The following is an 18,758-nucleotide window of genomic DNA, read 5'->3' as shown; positions in this document are numbered from 1 at the left end:
GGACCATAAAACTTGGTGGTGACTTGAATGTAATTTTGCTATGTATGCTTTTGCTCAAATAGTCGTGGGTGTTATGGCAAGCTAGACAGTCTTTCATGTTCACACAAAATAATGCATCAAGTGAAGATTCTTGCCTGTGATGGTCTCTTTGCGTGGAGTAGGGTTATCGGAATAATTTGTTAGAACGAGCACTACACTAAGGCTCACAAGTTGCTGGTGCCCCAATATTTCCTTTTTGAAGAAAATGCTTATATTTGGTACAATTATCTTCGAGGAGTACCAGTAGGTAGCACATTTTAGGCATTTCAAAGTTTACGGGATATATCTTGGCAGTCAAGACACCAGGAACTCCAATCCTGCTTCAAGTACCACTCGAACCATTATCTGGTGTTTGGAGAATACGTGGAACATCAAAGGGTGCGGGCCACTATTGCCAAGGAAACCGAACTCCATGCTGACCCACTACCTTGTGTCGCGCATCCAGCAAGAACCTAAGTGAGACGAAACCCCAGAGTCGTGCAGAGACGCCCTGAAGCACATCAAGACAGGACTGCTAATGGAACCCTTACACGCGGACGTTATCAGCCCTTGAGATGTGGCGGGTTGCACCGTGTTCATGGCTCTCATCACAGCAGCCACTACAGGCGCCAAATACGAGACAAGGAGAGTTGAGCACACTATAGGGCAGTGCAGTCAGCCTGCAGATAAACTATGTACTTAAATTGGCAACCCTGCAACCTGTGCTGAATCCACGGGTGCCTGCGCATACCTGCCAGATTGTAGGGCATGTGGGACGCAGCCTGCACCTTCTGCCGTAGACCTACAGCCCGCCAGAACAGCCCCAAGATGCCAGCACAACACTCGCACTCCTGCGGTCAATCTGCAGCTGTATTCACACACATCGAAATGGACAAGTTATCTGCTCCAGATTTTGCCCACTGATTCCAACAGTTATCAGGGGCCTCACAGGCCTCCAACCTTCGGGGCATTTATCAATTTCTGCACATGCGCACAGAAACCAATCTTCCCCTCAACCTCGTGGGAGAGGGGCGGTCCAAACCCAGTGCAGAAGTACAGCGAGAACTGTATATCCGGGAATGGCCCTGGCGTCTATACCGGGAGCCTTGCGTTAGCGGTTATTTGCAGAAAGTAAAGTTAGTTACTCCATCTGTATTAATGAAAACGTCAACCTGTTGTGGCTATCGCGAATACTGAAGCTGCGCTACGGGCAGGCTTCTCTACACTAGCTGCCATATATTTGGCTGAGCGACGGGAGAACGCAGTTCAATGGGCGCACATTAAACTCGTGGTGTGGGGGGGAGTGACTGGAAAATACATCTTCTACGGGACCTTTTGTCGCTGTCACACACTACCAGATTTGTTGCTCAGCAAAATTGCCCCATGTAGTTAGCAGGCATAAAGATTTGTCAAAGATGGCTTCTTTTCTTAATTGTTTGCGTGTAGACAGCGCTCGCACGTGCAAGCAATGAAATCTGTCAGGGCGCGCGAGTACCTTGGCTGAATTGTACTCCACAGGTCAAATTTGTGTGTGCGTGGGTACGTTCAGGGCAGTGACATTCCGTTCCAAGATAGCTACAAGCCCGGCACTTTTGGTGCTTATTTGGAAAATGTTCATTAAAAATGATGGTATGATGTACCCCACCGCTAAACCGACAAAGTTCAATTATCTGCGTATTGTTTTCGTAAATAAAGGTGGTTTGGTATCTAAGAACATTTCAGAAATTCACAATTAAAAAATCGCGATACTTCGACTGCTGGCCGGGGATCGAACCAGAAGTGCTCGTTCCAAAACCCACGATTCTGTCCACCGCACTACTGATATAAAAGTTTATAAAGGAATAGGAGTGTTTCAAGCAGAGCAGTATATGGTGCTGGCTACAAAGGGATGGAATATCACTCCACAATGCAGGACGGTACAAACGCAGTAGAAGGGCGGCGAAGTTTAGCCGCGAAATAAACGATTCCCGCAGTTGTGCGCACTTAGCACTACTCGTTTCCGGGACTAGACCCGTGGTAGCTCCTTATGTATTGTTTTGGCCAAATACACGCAATTGAATGAACTCACGGGGTTTATTTAGTTACCTGCAGTCCGTAAGCGAAGCACATGCAGCACTAGTCACCCGTACGTGACGGCGTGAGTCTTTCCAGTGCGGGGATGCGAAATACTTTAAATATGGAGCCTTCACACCAAACTTATAAATTGACTTGTGCTTTAGGTTAAGATTTCACAGTACGCTAAACAGTGGGAAAAATTAGCAGTGGCTTAGCTCGCCAATGCCAGGATATACGTAGTGTAAGGTAAGGTACAGCTAATTATTCTTAGATTTCTTGGTTGTTTAGGATTAGCTGATTATCATGCTTACTGCTGCTAAAACGATTTCCAATCCAATCCAGTGCAGTCACTGCTCCTCGCACATGTGCAGCATGGCTCTCCAGAAGCCACGCGAAGCGGCTATCAAGCGGCTCCGGCGCAGCGTCAGGCTTGGCCACTGCGCAACCGAGGCGCACAGATGGGCACGCGCCGGCGCGAGTGCGTCTGCCGCGGCTATGAAGTCACTCCTATGGAATGCGCAGACCCGCGAATGTGCAGACTCAATTCTCTACACACCCGTACTGCAATTGGATTGGATTTCCAATCCAATACAATCCAACTTAATCCAATCCAAATCCAATCCAATACATTCCAATGCTCCTCGCGCTTGCGCAGCACGGCACTTCAAGGTCCACGCGAAACAGCTCAACCTCCGCCAGTGTAGCTTACGCTACAAAATTACAAATCGCGACGCGGTATGCACCAACTCTACCGACCGAAAAACCTGACCGCTGTCACGGACGCTTCGCGCGGGAAAAACGCTCCTCGCGAGCGTCGGAAAAGCTGCTGAGTCGGCTCAAAAATAATTTTCTTTAGTGGTACCACTTTCTCTCTGTTCGGTCACTGTGTTGGGGCGAATTTAGTAGCTCAAAACAACTCCGTTTCAACCACGGGTTTTAACTTGGCGCGATAACTGAATGAATAGATGGATGAATTTTCATTCTGTGATGATGAGGATTAGTGGCTCTCCTTTGAGTTGAGGCGTCGGTTATCAGGAACTGACTTGCCTGTTTTATTGCAGTTGCCCTACTCCTAGCTAATTAAATATATTTGCCTTCCCCAATATCCCCCTCACCCCAATTTTTTCCCTCCTCCCCCTGCTGTTCTAAGTTCTCATCCTTTTGATTACTCCCCCTACGTACCATCTCTTCACTACTTTTCCTCCACCACCATTCCAGCCATCTCGTCGTCACTTCTATGGCCCTGAAGTTGAGGCTACTCATCAACCCAAATCCCAAGCCTCCGCCAACGTCGTTTTCCCCTTGCCCCGCGGCTGTCGTATCTCTGTGCAGTGCCTGACGGTGTGCCGGAGCATGCACGTTTCATCCTGATGCCTGTAAATACCCGTGTATGCCCGGGTTCTCAGGCGTCCCGCCCGTGCTTCGAAGAGCAATGGATTGCCTCGTATTGCCATAGAAGCCAGTTAAATTTCGCCTCTCCATCTTCTAGGCGAACTGATGGAGGCGAAATAGGGATGTTCTTTTGATGTGCGAGCCGAGAGGACGATCTCGACTCGCTCCGATGACCGACGACCGATGCTTGGAGCGGGTGAGGGATGAGGACTGCCTTCCTTGCTAGATATTAGGTTTATTTACATTATTTACAAAACTCCAACTTTACATCAGGTCAGAGTGACGGTTACATTGTCACTCTGACAGCAGCCGCCTGTTCGGCCGAGATCTATACTAAACTAGATCCCCTCTCGACCGACCCCCGACAAAACCCAACACTCCGGTTTTGATAGCAAAAACCCCGCTTCCAAAAAGGGGGCGTTCAAGAAAGAGAGAAAAACCTTTCAAAACAATTATTACGAACCATTGATTGGCCACAGGAACCAGCCAATCACACACATGTCCCCACCTGCGGTCACGTGACCTAACACTCTCTCTTACACACTCATAGTGCGTTTCCTACGCACGCTGTTGCACCCGGCCAGAAAATACAGGCCATCTGCGGCCTAAAGTGAACCATCCATTACGTTCAGCCGGCGGCATCTGCACAAACAACAGCCAAGCCGAGGGCCCGGAGCGGTCCCCGCGCGGCTGACCTCCCTCCGCGCGACGCCTCCCACGACGTCGGGCGTCTGCGCGCGCGGCGTGACAATGAGAGTTTCTAATTCCCTCCCAGACTAAAGGGGCGCCGCCGGCCACCTGAACAGACCACGGGGAGAGACGCTGCCAGCCGAGGCGACCATCGTCGAGGCGAACGACCCGTCGACGAAGAGCGCCTGCCGCCGGAGTCGAAGATTTTCCAAACTTACACCGCGCGCGCTTTCAACACTAAGAGATACGATCATCTGGCCGCCCGTCAGCTTGTTATGCCGAATGACCCTGCCACCCTCGACGCGGCAGACGTACTTAGGCCAAGCGCCCCCGTCTTTTGACACACAATAGGACGGGCACAAAACACGCTCTCCGCGGCTCCGAACTTGGCGTCCGTGCGGCTACATGAAACGGACACGGGAAAGTGGCTACCAGCGGAGGCGACGCCAATACATGGGCCACCGGCGGCCTTCATTAATTACATGCGGAGCCCGAACTTAACAAAGCCTTACTTCCTAATTTCTCGTTTCTCTGTCCTATATAAGTATCGAGGGTTTTAAATGCAGAGCATTTCAGTAACTCACGATGTAACCCGCGTTGTCCAGTCGTAGTCCGCACCGTCGTTGTCCGCACCCCTCCTCCTGCACTATATAAAAGGAAATACTATCCGGCGCCAGGTTTCGATCCCTCGACCCTGCGGGCGGAACGCAATGTACATGGTGCTCTACCCACTGCGCCACAAAGCCGACACAGAATGGGACGCTACGAACGCGCCTTATATCGTTGACTCATTCAAATTACTGCTGACGAGCGCTCTCTTGCCAGCAGTTGCCACACGTGCAACAACATTAATGTAGCGCAAACTACTTAACGTCGTGCGCCCCCGGAAATGCTCTGCATTTGATCGTGCCCCTCGCGAAGGGGATGTTTCACTGCGTCGCCATGCGAACAGTTTGCCACGCTTTAGTTTCAGTTCTTTCTTTGCTGGGGTGCCGACAAGCGGCGCCACCTCCTTGCACTTCGCCGCGGGAGGATCCGCTGCGGGGGCGAGAGATGGCGCTGGCATCTCCGCGGCCGTGTCTGCGGCCTTTTGTTGTTTTGCGCTCGTGCAGTAAGCATCCCCCAAGTTACCACAATATCTCACTCTAGCAATTGCATTTCTTAGACGGAAAAGCGTTTGCAGATGCGTAGTCGTGCTGCTGGCCGCTGTGCTTGTTCGCCTAGAACAAAAAAGTGCTTCCCGCACCCTAGTTTTACGCTGTGCGGTAAAAATATCAGTTGATTTTTTTCTGATCCCTCGCCCATTCGGCGTACGTTTGCTTTCGGTAGGCTTTTTCATCGTTCTCCGAAGCCTCTTCGATTTCGTGCGCGTATTTCCGCATCTTGTCCCAGTCCGTTACGCGTGCCGTCCCCAGCATGGCGCGGTATTGGGGTCCCTTGATGGTAATGCCGATTACGCTGTGGTCGGAGCCCAGGTCCACGTCTTCGTTTCTCCAGGACAGGTCCAGTGGCCCCGATAGCCACGACAGATCCGGAGTTGTGTCCCTATTGGCACTGTTGCCCCTTCTGGTGGCCACGTCTGGCTCGTTTAACAGGGCCATCTCATGGTCCTCCATGGTGTTGGCTATAGCTTTGCCCCTCTTGGATTGGTACTTATATCCCCACGTTGTGTGAGGGGCGTTGAAGTCGCCGAGGATCAGGAGCGGCCTGCTCCCCGCCAACCTTTTCGCCTGGCTCACTACTCGATCAAAGTCGTACTGCCTCTGCGACGGGCGGCAGTACGCGCTCATGACGTATAGATTTCCCGTGTTGCCAACTGTTCTTGCGTGAATCTCGACGAGCGTGTGCTCGCATCCGCCCTGCGCCGTGACGTGTTGAGTAGCCGCCACGTTGCTGCGGACGAGCACCGCTGTCCTTTCCTCCGTCGGGTCCGTGTACGTCACGTATCCCGGGAGTCTGGGCTTGCTGTTCGTTTCTTGTAGTGCTATTACATCGGGCTTATGTTCGAGCCCGTCAATTTGGAGTAACAGTTCCGCCTCCTTGTTGCGGATCCCCCGGCAGTTCCATTGATAAATTACTGTAACGTCCCCCCCGTTGGTCTTCTTTTTCTTATTTGTAGCGTGAGCTACAGTGGCCGACGTTGATCAGTTTCGCGTGGCACCTGGAAAGCCGTGCAAGGAGCAGTCATGTCACACGGTCCGCTTGATGATCATGCGAGGGGTGGCCGGGTGTGGAACCGATGGCTCGTGCGTCGCAGCAACACCGGCGTGGGCCTGTGTAACCAGCTTAGCTCTAATTCGATTGGTGACGCTGCGCCGGAGCAGCTTGATAAACATACATGTGGCACATAATGCGTATACCGTGTATGTGTCATTGAAGCAGAAGTAAGCACGATAATCAAGCTACCCTAGACAACCCGGAAAGCTAAGAATAACCAGCTGAACCTTAGCTCACGCTACGATTGTCCTGGCATAGCCGAGCTAAGCCACTGCTAATTTTTTCATACTATTTGGTGCCCAGCTCCACCGAAGTACCTACCACTTTCTTGTAACCGATGATACGGTCCGGCATGGTATTACGGTTTCCAGGAACCCCCACATGGTAGGCGCCTGTTCCCATTTTCAGTCTGGTGGGTGGCCAGCGGCTGAAGTCGGGGAGCAGCATCCTCCCACGTATGCCGCAGTGGTAGAGCGGGTCCAAGCCCTCTATCCCCTGCCGGCGCAGTACAGGGGGCGCTTGTACCCTTTTGACTGGTGGGTGCCGAGCGGTGCCTAACCTAACCTAACCTAACCTAACCTAACCTAACCTAGAGGGACCTTCCACATAGCCTTCCACGGCTGCTTGTGGTCAAGCTCCAAGCGTTTATTCCCACGTCCAAGGCGTCCAGAGGCTCCGGGGACGCTTGTACCCTTTAAATAAACCGGGGGGTATCCGGTGGCCCATAATTCCAACCTCGCTTACAGTACGAGTGTTTTGCCACTCGACCATTGCCGTCGGTTAATAGTTGCTGTGTTTTTGCAGCCGCCCCTTTCCCTAGGAGAGATTTCCCGTGCAAGCTGAGTATATATGGAACTATGTACAAGGTGAATGTGTGACGTTTGAACTGTTTAAAACAAATGCCATGTGGCACTTTTGTGAATTAAATTACTTGTGCATTGTTCTAGTTGTCTTAATGAACTTACGTATCCCCCTCCCCCTGTACCCTCCCCACCCCGCTGCAAGAAAACTCCGGGCACATCGCTTTCACCGGTCTACAAGGCGCCCCGGCGCACCCATGGCTGAAAACCACTCCTCTAGACAAATGCGGTACCACCTCTTTAGACGCCGCTTTGGCGCATACACTCCACAGAGTTTAAGGTACACTAAAATAGTTTCATACAACGATATTGTATGACACTGTATGCGAGTAGACTGCCACCTCCGTCTCCACCAGGTAATAGAGCAGCATCAGCTTCTTTTCGCGGGTTCGATTCCCGGCCACGGCGGCCGCTTTTCTGAAGGAGGCGAAAAGCAAAAACGCCCGTGTGTACGAGATTTCGGCGCACGATAAAGATCCCCAGGTGGTCAAAATTAATTGCGAGCCCTCCACTACGCCGCGCCTCATCGTCTGCGTTGCGTTGGCACGTTAAACCCTGCAATGAATCAGCAGCATGAGCTTCGTGATGAACTTGGATACGGGCGTCCAACAGTGCGTGAAGCGATGTCTTCACGAACGGTGCACTGGATGGAATGACCTTGAGCACATCAAACGCCACGCAGGCAAGCGGATCCCGCGGGACCAACCACTGAAACCTCCAAATGAAGCTCCCGAAGTCGAGCTATTGTGTTGCGAGTCGTTGACTTTTTTCCTCCGTTGTTTGGAAATTCCAGATGTCACAAGGCAGTGAGGGGAAACGAATACCTACGGCGTGGTGCGAATGTTGATTAATTAGCAGACGACAGACGGTAGCAGAATCAGCAGAAGACGCTGGTATGTTGTTGATAACAATCGTGATTACCGCGAAAACCGAACATAATTTATTCATTCCTTTTGTACACTCTTTCGCTCGCTATTTTGCATCCTTAGTTGGTTACCACTATTTATGAGCACTATTAATTATGAGTTACTGCAGTGCGAACATGTAAACTTCTTCACTCCTGACGGTATGACGGTCATCACAATCGTCGCTTTCATCATCACAATCGTCGCCGACGTCAGCCATAACTTCCATTTTAGGAACGCGAAGCAAAGACGGCGCCGCGTTGTTTGCTGTTGAAAGGGAACGCTTGCTGTTGACGTATTAATAGAGTAGAAAGAACCGCAGAAATCATCATGAGCTCGATCGGCACCGGTTACGACCTTTCGGCGTCCCAGTTCTCGCCGGACGGCCGGGTCTTCCAGGTGGAGTACGCTCACAAGGCGCTCGAGAACAGCGGCACCGCTCTGGCCATCCGCGGCCGCGACGGAGTCGTGTTCGCCGTCGAGAAGATCGTCGTGTCCAAGCTGTACGAGGTCGGCGCCAACAAGCGCATATTCACTGTAGACAAGCACATCGGAGTCGCCGTCGCTGGCTTGCTAGCCGACGCCAGACAGGTATGCTACTGCGATATCTCTACGGCGTTACCACGTGCGTCTGAGGTTAACCCTATTATTAAGCGCAGAACACTTTAGCAGCGTAAAGCTATGTTCACACTACGGTCGTAAGGCGCCGATTTTTCATAACACGCGTAAGCGGAAGCACAACAAGCGTATGCGTCTAGTTCAGACTGTGAACGTAAAGGTACCAACGTTCGCAACGAACGCATAAATCGTGGGTGAGAGTGTTAAAGGCTAGGCAACTTTTACGACTGCGATACTACGACCGTTACGACACAGCCAATGACCGATCAGCTTTCGGTTTTCAACAACCGGTCACGAGACCTGACGGGACTTCCGTCCTCCCGGCTGCAGCAGCATCGCGGAGGCGATGGCGGGAGCTGCCGGCGCGGGAAGTGACGATTGGGTTGGCTTTGTTTGCTCGCAACGTGCGTAAAAAGTTGTTCCGCGCTGCCTGCCGTACTGTCTTCATTTGGTGTGGTTTAGTCGTTGGACATTTCTGGGAAGTGAAAAGTGTGCGCAATGGATTCACTTGCTAGCGACGATTTATTAATAGAAGAAGTGCGCCGGCGACCGTTGCTGTACGACCAGCGTTTGAAGACGTACCGCGATAAACAACTTCAGCGAGATGCATGGGAGCAGGTGTCCAGAGTACTCGGACAAAGCGGTAAGTGCGAATCAATTTACCATTTGTGTGCTCGACAGTGGCGTTAGCAGTACTGTTGAAGTATATCAAAACGAGCAGTTTTTCTCGGTGACAGCGTCGTTCGGCAGTGTCTGTGCTGCCGCGGTCTATGGCTATCTCCGTGCCGTGTGCGTCAGTTCGCTCGTTCGCGTGCTCACTTCCTAGGCGCTTTTTTATGATATCCAGTTTTACACCATACAAAGTTTTGTAAACATTGTGATACTGTCTAAGTGAAATAGCTAGGAAGGGTATTTATGACCAACGTGGGTGTCTGATCGGTGCATGTGAATTTGGAGCATTCCGTGAAAGCAGAACACTGCACCAAACACAGTGATGGGCTAGCTAAGGAGCTTAATGAGCTGTAAATAACATGATATCAGTTTCAAAGTTGTCACAGAAATAGTGGATTGAAATTTTACCAGTTGGTTAAATCATGCTTTCGTGGTTAAATGTATTCGAGAAAAGTATTCGAGCTAACGATCTGTATTGTTTTTCTACGTCACGCCTGTAGGTTTGATAGCTACAGAGTTCCATGTATAGCAATTTTTTCAGAGTACCGTGTATTTCTTTTCTCTTTTCACTCGTGCAGTGCCTGATATTGAACATCGATGGCACAGCCTCCGACAGAAGTTTCTCCGGCTTCGGAAGGCGTACGTGAAATCCGGAAGCGGCTCCGACGCCGTAAAGAAGAAATGGGCCCTCTTCGACAACCTTATGTTCCTCAACGACGCCATCCAGAGCAGAAGGCAAGCTATCTGACGTTGGCGTTTTGAGTTGCTCATTGCCAGTTGGTGCGCTGAGCGCCCGCTAAGCAGGGCTGTAGATATACCTGCCCCGATTCCTCCCTCGTTTTTCCTCTCACCACTTCTCTCTGGAATAGTCTTCAATTTAAATTCATGCTATTCCTGTGCACTAGTTGTACGCGATGAAGTGAGAAAGATATTTTCAGCATCCTGACATACAGTTCGACACCGGCAGTTTAAATACGAAACGTCACTGCGTGCATTTCAATATTATTTTTAATTGAACCCAATGTTTACGTTTCAATAATTTTGAAATTATTCGCATCCAAAAAAGTAGTACAGAGTGCATGGTATTTTTCCCTTTTGATTGAATACTTGACGCGCGGTCACATATGTTGTTCTCTTTTTTTTTTTTTTTTGATGCAGTACTGTGTCCAGTATGGAAGGAGGACCCCGTCATTTGCCACCGGAAGTACGACCTCCAAATACGTTTACCCCAAGCAGTAACTCAAGCACGTCGGCAGAGGCACTTCTTCAGTCAATGTATATGGACAGCAGCGAAGATACCGATCGAACTCGCGACAATCCACTTGGCCAAGCTGCATACGTCTTAGAAGTCGGCGACCAAGTAGCTGAGCCAAGCTCACTGTCTGACAATGACGTTGTTGAAGACGACCATCAAGGACCTCCAGGAAGCGAGGCAGATTCAAGCGCGTGTGCCACTGCAAGGCCCACCCCACCTACAGGCACCAGGAAAACTTCCTCAAAGAAGAGAAACCAAGTCGACATTGATGAGCTAGTGGTTGCTACCCTAACAGAAAATAGGAAGCGGCTGAATGAACTAAAATATTCGAACACTGATCAAGATGAACTTTTTTTGCTCAGCATGAAGCCGCTCCTAGCTAGGCTAGAAGACCGCAAGAAAGAAATGACAAAGATCACAATTCACAAGTTGTTAGTGGAAGCTGCTTTCCCAACGTGTGAGCCAGGAAAGGACAGTGAAGGTGTTTGAAAAAGACACACGAAGTGCTGTAAACAGTATTTTATTGACAGTGCATTTTTGGGGGAGATTGTTATATTTGTTTATGGTGGAGCTCAGCTGTGCTCTTTTCTACATAGCAACCATATCCACGCTTCTTTCTGCTGGTGATTTTTTTCTGAGTGTAATCATAAGCGGCTTCTCGAACGCATCAAAATAAATTGTCATGTGTAATAAACAGTTGAAAAGTAAACAGTACATGTAGCCAAGACTTCTTCCTTTAGGTAAACTGCCATGGCACTGCGCCAGGCCCACGGAAGTAGCTGGCAAAGCTGTCGCGAACGTCTGCTGCCCTCCTTGAGTAGGTATTAGAACCTTGTCGGTACGCTTGGGGAAGTGGTGGGGTGGAGTTCCTCCAGTCACCTGAAATGAGCTCTCCTGAGCTTCCAGTGGTGTCTGCGAACTGCGGAGGACAGTAGCCACCAACCTGTCTTCCCTCCTGCATTAGGAAATTGTGTAGGCAACAGCAGGCAGCTACCACGAGGACGGCATTGTCTGGTAGAAGGCTCATCCGGTTCCTCAACACCCTCCAGCGTGCACACATAACGCCAAAAGCATTCTCGACGCACCTGCGAGCTCTTGAGAGCCTGTAGTTGTAGATCCGTTTTGCACTGTTGGCCGCTTGCGTGCCAGGATACGGCTTCATCAAATTTGTCTTGAGAGGAAAGGCGTCATCGGCCACAAACACGTAAGGGAGCACTGGGCCTCCGTTTGGGAGTGCGCAAGGAGCGGGCAAATTCTTGTGGCCATTATCCACAAATATTCCCAGCTGCGACGCCGCGAACACACCACCATCGCTTTCACGTCCGTAGCATCCTATATAGACTGATGTAAACTTGTAGCTTGCATCACAGGATGCCATCAGGTTAATGCTGAAGCCTTGCTTATAATTGAAATATAATGTTCCAGAGTTTGGTGGTGCATCTAAATGAATGTGTTTTCCATCAATCGCTCCGGCGCAGTTAGGGAAGTTCCACTTGCACCAAAACTGTTCCGCAATAGCCTCTATGCTTTGCTCATGTAGTGGTTTTAGAAATCTAGGCTGAAGAACGGTCCATATCGCTTGGCACACCTTCGGAACAAGCTGCGAAATCGTCGATTTACCGACGCGGAAGCTGTACGAGAGAGACTGGTAGCTGTTACCAGTGGCCAGGAACCTAAAAAAAAAGAGGAGGTATGTATGAAGTTAGCAAAAAAGCTAACCCCACTACGAGTAATTACGGCCAAGCCATTAAGCAAAACAGTGCTCTATTGGCCACCGGATATAGGAGACGCGTAGGCCAAATTGCAGCGAACGACTAGGAATAGTGTGCAACACAATGCTTAAAACTGAAAAATACAATATCTGCTCATAATGTAATACGAATTTAATTATATTTAACCTGTCTCATTATCAAATTAAACCAAGCATTCAGATAGTTTTTCATTTATTTGGCAGCCTCCCATATTGAATACGTATCTGTATGGACTTTTGCTGCTTTCACGCATCAATGTGCTTACCTGAGTGTTATTGCAAGACGCTCCGCCGACGAAATGGCAGAACGGAGATGTGTGCTCCGAACCTCGATGAGTGGTCTCACTAAGTTCTCAAGGAAGTCGAACTGCTGGGGCGACATGCGCATGAAATTATGAAACATCGCAGCGTCTCCAAGTCGGAGCTTGACGAGAAGGTTGTGAAAGTCGCCATCCACGGCCCTGTCGAGGAATACTTGGCGCACCCAAACTCTTCTCTGTCGCCTTCGCCGTCTTCGGGCGATTGAATACACGACTATAAGCTCATTTTGAGCGTGAATTTCTTCCAACTCGGCCAGCGCTCGCGTGTTGATGGGAGCCATATTGGACCGCTAGTGACGTCGATTCTACAGCGACAAATATGATTGGCCTATCGTAAAAATCGTAATGTACGTAGCTGTAAATGTGAACAAAGGTATCGGCATAACTGCGGTAACGCTTTTTATAGCCGTTGCGTTCGATACGCCGAACGAGCTGTTACGCACGTTACGACCGTAGTGTGAACATAGCATAAGCCAGACAGCGTTGTGTCGCCGCAGCGTCCAGCAGAGGCTTCGGAAGAAAAGCGTTTTTTAATAGACATAAGCGTTCGAAACTCCTGAACGCTGGCCCTTGTGTTACAGCTCCCGGTTGTTTAGCGCAAAGAAAACTGTGCTAACATTTGAGGCAAAATGTACGTAATTAACCGGAGGCGCTCGCGTTCTCAAGCAGGGGACGCGTGAGCACTGCGATGGCCTGAAATTGGAATTTGATTTGGTGGTAGCAGTGAGCACATAACAGCGCTACAGCCCATTATGGCAAATCACTGCTGTGCATTTCCGACAGCTTTCACATTGAGTAGAACGGATTTAATTTTCTGTAACGAAGTTGCGAGCACATGGAAAATCGTTCACGTGTGGAGTTTGTGGACGTCTATACACGCTTTCTTGGCTGCATCGAAGGCAAGCAAACGTGTGTGAAATGCTGTGAAGAGTTTCTTTTTCTTTTTTAGCGGTCACAATGGGGTCAGATGCCGCTACGATAAGTCGTGCTCGCGGTAACTTCATATAGAATTGCGCTGAATATACTAAGACGAATTGCACAACAAAGGGACTGGGTAAATTGCGCTTCGTCCTATGGTCCCTTTGTTATCCAAGTAGTCTTGTATACCCAAAGCAATTCGATATGAATCTGTACCAACTAGTCCCGTTCCACGTCGCATTAACTCCTACGGCCGTTGCTGCTTCGGACAGCAAGGCAAAAACTTTGTTGACTGCTTATTACATTCGCCTCGTTTTGAAAAAAAAAAAAACGCAAAACAAAACGGTGTGGAATTATCTTCAGATGCCGTCAGAGTTGACTGCCGCGTAGCACAAACCGACCGCTAGGACTCAAAAGCTTTACGACATACCACTGGCGTATCAGAGATTTTGCGCGCATCTGTGTTCGCCGTTTTGTCTTTTCCTTGATACAAAACAAAAAAGCAAAACGATGCGTACGATGGATGAACGGGGCAAATAGTTGCAAGTTTATTGGCGCTCCTTTATGTACACACTCACACTTCACGTTAAAACGCGGCAGATCGATGGTCACATTTTTTTAAACGCTAGGAATTTCGTTCGGGCGATGATTCGCGGGCTTACTTAGTCGTCACTTAGCCTTGGTGTTCCGGTTTATCCCTCCGCTGATGTACCTGCATAACGACTGAGCAGAATGAACAGGTTGGACATGATTTGACCGAGGACATGATTTGACCTATGATTTGACCGAGCCTCAATCCTAAACCACCGCACCGACTTTCGCTGTTTGTCAGATTAATTTTACGTTTTCTCTGTGGCTATAGTTTTAGATGCGACGCATCTCATTCACTCGCCTTGTCCCTGTATCTATCCGGCGTTGTCGGCGTTGTCCGCGTCCACCCCTCCCCCATTCTCCTCGCCGCGCCAGCTGCGCTCTCCGCCGCTCACCCCCTTTCCTCTCCGATAGCGAACACTCTCTCGCGCGGGGCATTGCATTGAATTCGATTGGATTGGCTTGGCTTGGCTTGGCTTGAATTGGATTGAATTGGATTTGATTGTAACTCTGCGATGCTTCGCATCACCTCAGGGTTCCCCCCGGGAAGATGGTGTACTTTTTTTCTTCGGTTATCTAACAAGAAATTGTGGAGGGGAAATGTGAGGAAGTGGGATTTAAAGGATGAGAGGAATAGAAGAGGAAGCGGGAGAAGAGGACGGCAGGACTTGAAAGGTAGAATGGGATGAGGGTATGAACTGCCGGGAGACATACGATTGGAGGGAGGTGTATGAGGGGTAGGAGGAGGAAGAGGAAATGGGTTGGGGAAGTATAATCGGCAAAGGGAATGGGAAGGAGGGAAAGTGGGAGACTGGAAGAGGGGTGGAAAAGAGGGGAAATGTAGCGGGATGGGGTTAGGAAAAGGGGGAAAATGTGATGTGGAATTCAACGAGTGGGAATGGGTAAACTGATAATATTTGCGGGAGGGGCAATAAGGGGGGAACAGGAAAGAGAATGGGCGGTGAAGGGACTTGGAGGAGGTAGAATATACAACAGAGGAAGTGATGGCCGGGGGGAACGAAATGAGAAATAAAGAGGGTGAAAATGGGGTAAATGGTGGTGAGGGGCACCGATGGCACTGTAAGAGGTGGGAAAAGACATCTAAAGGAGTTTAAAGTGAAGGACGTAGAGTTGACGGGCTAATACGTGTTCAGAGAGGCAGGATTGACGCAGAGTTTGCAAGGCAGCAGTGTAAAGTCCGGGTGAGGGGAATCGGAAAGGAGGGGAAAAGCGGGAGGTGTAGGTGGGGAGAGGGGGATGCGTCACGTGGCAGGGGCTGCCCAAAGGCTATCGTCTCTCTGCGGCATTTGGGGTGAAACAAGGAGGTACTCGGTCACTTTTGCTTGGCCGACCTCAAAAGCCGGACTATGAAAAGCTTCCAGCAGCGTTTTTATAAACTTGCGGAAGTGTACTGGGACATTCGTCGCTTGCTGAGCAAGTTCTGGGGAATTTAGTGTATGCCTTTTTCTGCTCTATAGATCGGGCAGTCCTATTTTTTCTTTTTTCAAGTTGAGGAATTTTTGCGTGAAAATGTCTTAAATCACTACCTGTATTTCCCTTTATCGAAATAACAGCGTTTTGATATGATTTATATTGCATTAGCCGGAGTTGGAGCCTGTCACCATATTTAATTCAGGCTTTGCTCCGCGTAGGAAAGGCCGCTTCTGTACCGTTGAGGAAGTGGAAAGTCGCGTCCCGTTAAATAGTAATTCTCAGCCATAGTCTGTAATAAGTCGACGGCTGGTAGCCGTGGGCACGGCACTGCACGGACTGGATGGCTCACCGTTAAAGACGGTGTCTTGGAAAGATGGGAGGAGCCGTGAATGGCATTCAAACGAGCCACAGAAGAAACAGGTGGCCTTCGTTCTTCCTTCCTGTTGGTTTGTGGTAACACCTTCAATGTCCACCGTATCGTGTCAACTCTCGCAGACATCTTTTCTAATATGAGGAGTGGATCACTCAGTGAAGGCTTCTAGTGCCATGGGAAAAAGGAACGGAGGTCCGTGGAATCGAGAATTTGTTTCGCTATGTCCAGAAAGCATGAAGAACAGTGTAGGATTAACATCTCCAGCTCTGAAAATGCCTGGCCTGGCCACCGCCCGTATCTGCTGGGCCCGCTATTGGTATCTTTCAGTGTACGCATGGATTTGGGCTGGTTTCGGCGTTTTGAGGCAATTTAACGAGTAAACTGGATATGCTTGGCGGTAATGGGCCTCTAAAGCGGTGTATGCTAAAAAATGATGATGCCATTCGTTCTTCAGGAAATTCGCTGAAAAGCATAGGCTAAAAAATCCCGGACCATCTCCGCTAACGTGAAACCTGGAGAGGGGCGAAGCATGCAGCGTATAAGTTGGCCCCTTGGCGTGTTTGCCAACGGAGCTGAAACCGTTGGAAGGTAGAGGTACAGAGCTTTGCGTTAAAATACTCTTGTCTTTGAAGCACGAAGCTCTCTAGCGCGAGGCGTAAATGAGTGTCCTGGTGTTATTTTTAGTGCGCGTTATGCAGCGCTTCAGCGCGCTGCGTAAACCAGTTCCTCGGTGTTTCTTGGGCACGCGTTACGTTCTAGCTCGAGGCGTAAACAAGTTTTCCGGTGTTTTAGTACCGTTACTAGATGACGATTACGACAACGACAACAGGAAACGCCAACAGCCCCAGGCCTAAGGGGCGTCGCCCTTAAAAGCTGAGTACAGGAGCGGTTGGAGGTCAGTTGGAGAGGACTTCGTCTTGGAATGCACTAAGTAGGATGAATGATGATAATGATGTAATGATGATTGTTCATCTCCGTCTGGTTCGCGCAGGTGGTGGAAACGGCACGCTCCGAAGCGTCGAGCTACCGCTCCGACTACCACAGTGCCATCCCGCTGCGCTTCCTCAAGGACCGGCTGGCGCTGTATATGCACGCGTACACGCTGTACAGCTCTGTGCGGCCCTTCGGTTGCAGCCTGCTCCTGGGCAGTTTCGACCCCACGGACGGCGCCCAGCTGTACTGCGTGGAGCCGTCGGGCACGTCGTGGGGGTACCTGGGCTGCGCCATCGGCAAGGCGGCGCAGGCCGCCAAGACGGAGCTGGAGAAGCTCAGCATCAAGGACATGGACTGCCGCCAGCTGGTCAAGGAGGCCGCCCGGATCATCTACGCCGTCCACGACGAGGTCAAGGACAAGAACTTCGAGCTCGAGCTCAGCTGGGTCTGCAAGGAGACCGAGGGCAAGCACGAGTTCGTGCCCGAGCACGTCTTCCGCGAGGCGGAAACGCACGCCAACGCGGCCATGGAGGAATCGGAGGACGAAGAAATGTGAAGGACGTCGGGGGCTCCGCGTCTCGTCCCAATGCGGATTTGAGGACCGCGTTGCAATAAAGGTCTTTAAAGCAGGCATGTGGTGGAAACCTTAGACGGCTGCTGTTCTGGAAACTGTGGAGTCTTGTAGTATGCTTGTGGGTGGAATTTCTAGCGGGTGATCTAAAATGTTGGAATGAAGCTGTAATCATGGTAGAGAAGCGGGGAATTCAAAATCGACTTCGTTGAATCTGATTGTTGCAGCTTTTAGTGGTTAGGATGGCGCTAGGCCATCGTGGTGGGGTTAGGGTGTAGGAAACGTTGTACAAAGCATCAAATTAATCCTGAGTTAAGTAGGGGTAAGTTTGGTAGTTAACCCTGTTTTACTCTCCTTTTGCTCTACTTTTTACTGAAACTGTGGTCCCCTCGGGGCATGAAGGATGGGGTGACAGAGTTGAAAGAAGGTCTCGAATAAGTCGAACAGGTGTGTTCGGATGCGGCTTTGTGTGTAACGAAGCAAAGCCGCATGTTCTGTTGAGTTGGAAGCTATTACTGCGGCGCGACTCTACGTAAAGTTAATCTGCTGGGTGGCGGTTGTTCCTTTTGGATCATAGTCCAGCCTTACTCGCGCGCGAGAGAATAAACGTTTGTTGAAGTCAAGAGGTGAGCTTATATCGAAGCTTGAAGGAGGCGTCCTTAGTACAAGATGCTTTGACCGCGGCCGGCATCGACAGCCCTTGGGCCAACCTAAGCTGGTCTTCCAGTCCGGTGCTCATACTTAATCACAGCGCGAAAGACGGAACAAACAGAAGACTAACCACAGGACAGGCGCTGACTCTCAAATGAATTTATTGAAAACCCGCCACAAGCATTTATACCGAAGGTAAATAGCGCCGCAAGTGTCAAAGTAGCATACAAAAACAAAGTAAAGCAGAAAAATAAAGGGGAACGTGACTTATTTGTCGTTATCCATGAACTGGACCTCTTTATCAGTAAGCACCACTGAAGGGTGGCTCACGCACTTTTTGCCACTTTTGCTAATGTGATAGGCTTCAATTATCAATCGGTGTAACTGCTTCAGGTGCTTGGTAACAATATCAGTTTCCTCAAACACCAGGTGGCAGCCGCACGTGTGGCAGTGTGAGGGCAAAGGCGATCGCGGACGTTTGTCGAAGGAGAGCGCATGCTTCGCAATCTAACATTAGCACACCTACCAGTCTGCC

At 50.0% G+C, this 18,758-nt stretch overlaps 2 protein-coding genes across 2 annotated transcripts; both read left to right on the top strand.

The window, feature by feature from the left end:
* Window positions 1-8,354: 8,354 nt before the first annotated feature.
* Window positions 8,355-17,641, top strand: LOC144162711 (proteasome subunit alpha type-3-like). Its single transcript, XM_077693354.1, has 2 exons — window positions 8,355-8,728; window positions 17,060-17,641. The coding sequence occupies exons 1-2, from the start codon at window positions 8,468-8,470 to the stop codon at window positions 17,555-17,557; spliced, it is 759 nt and encodes a 252-aa protein (XP_077549480.1). The 5' UTR covers window positions 8,355-8,467; the 3' UTR covers window positions 17,558-17,641.
* On the top strand, window positions 9,194-12,958 carry LOC144162177 (transcription factor Adf-1-like). The gene is made up of 3 exons (XM_077692652.1): window positions 9,194-9,398; window positions 10,006-10,162; window positions 12,841-12,958. Exons 1-3 carry the CDS (start codon window positions 9,254-9,256, stop codon window positions 12,956-12,958), a joined length of 420 nt encoding a protein of 139 aa, XP_077548778.1. The 5' UTR covers window positions 9,194-9,253.
* Window positions 17,642-18,758: the final 1,117 nt, after the last annotated feature.

The sequence above is a fragment of the Haemaphysalis longicornis genome, unplaced genomic scaffold (assembly GCF_048455015.1).
Source record: "Haemaphysalis longicornis isolate Haplotype H1 unplaced genomic scaffold, Haemaphysalis longicornis Haplotype H1 scaffold_12, whole genome shotgun sequence".
Lineage (NCBI taxonomy): Eukaryota > Metazoa > Arthropoda > Arachnida > Ixodida > Ixodidae > Haemaphysalis > Haemaphysalis longicornis.
This window is presented reverse-complemented; position numbering and strand designations above follow the sequence as displayed.

Excerpts from the sequence above, each read along its gene's own strand:
- LOC144162711 (XM_077693354.1), top strand. The coding sequence starts at position 8,468 with ATGAGCTCGATCGGCACCGGTTACGACCTTTCGGCGTCCCAGTTCTCG. Across the intron at positions 8,729-17,059 it reads TGCTAGCCGACGCCAGACAG|GTGGTGGAAACGGCACGCTC; the intron begins GTATGCTACTGC and ends TGGTTCGCGCAG.
- LOC144162177 (XM_077692652.1), top strand. The coding sequence starts at position 9,254 with ATGGATTCACTTGCTAGCGACGATTTATTAATAGAAGAAGTGCGCCGG. Across the intron at positions 9,399-10,005 it reads CAGAGTACTCGGACAAAGCG|TGCCTGATATTGAACATCGA; the intron begins GTAAGTGCGAAT and ends TCACTCGTGCAG. Across the intron at positions 10,163-12,840 it reads GACGCCATCCAGAGCAGAAG|CGTCTCCAAGTCGGAGCTTG; the intron begins GCAAGCTATCTG and ends GAAACATCGCAG.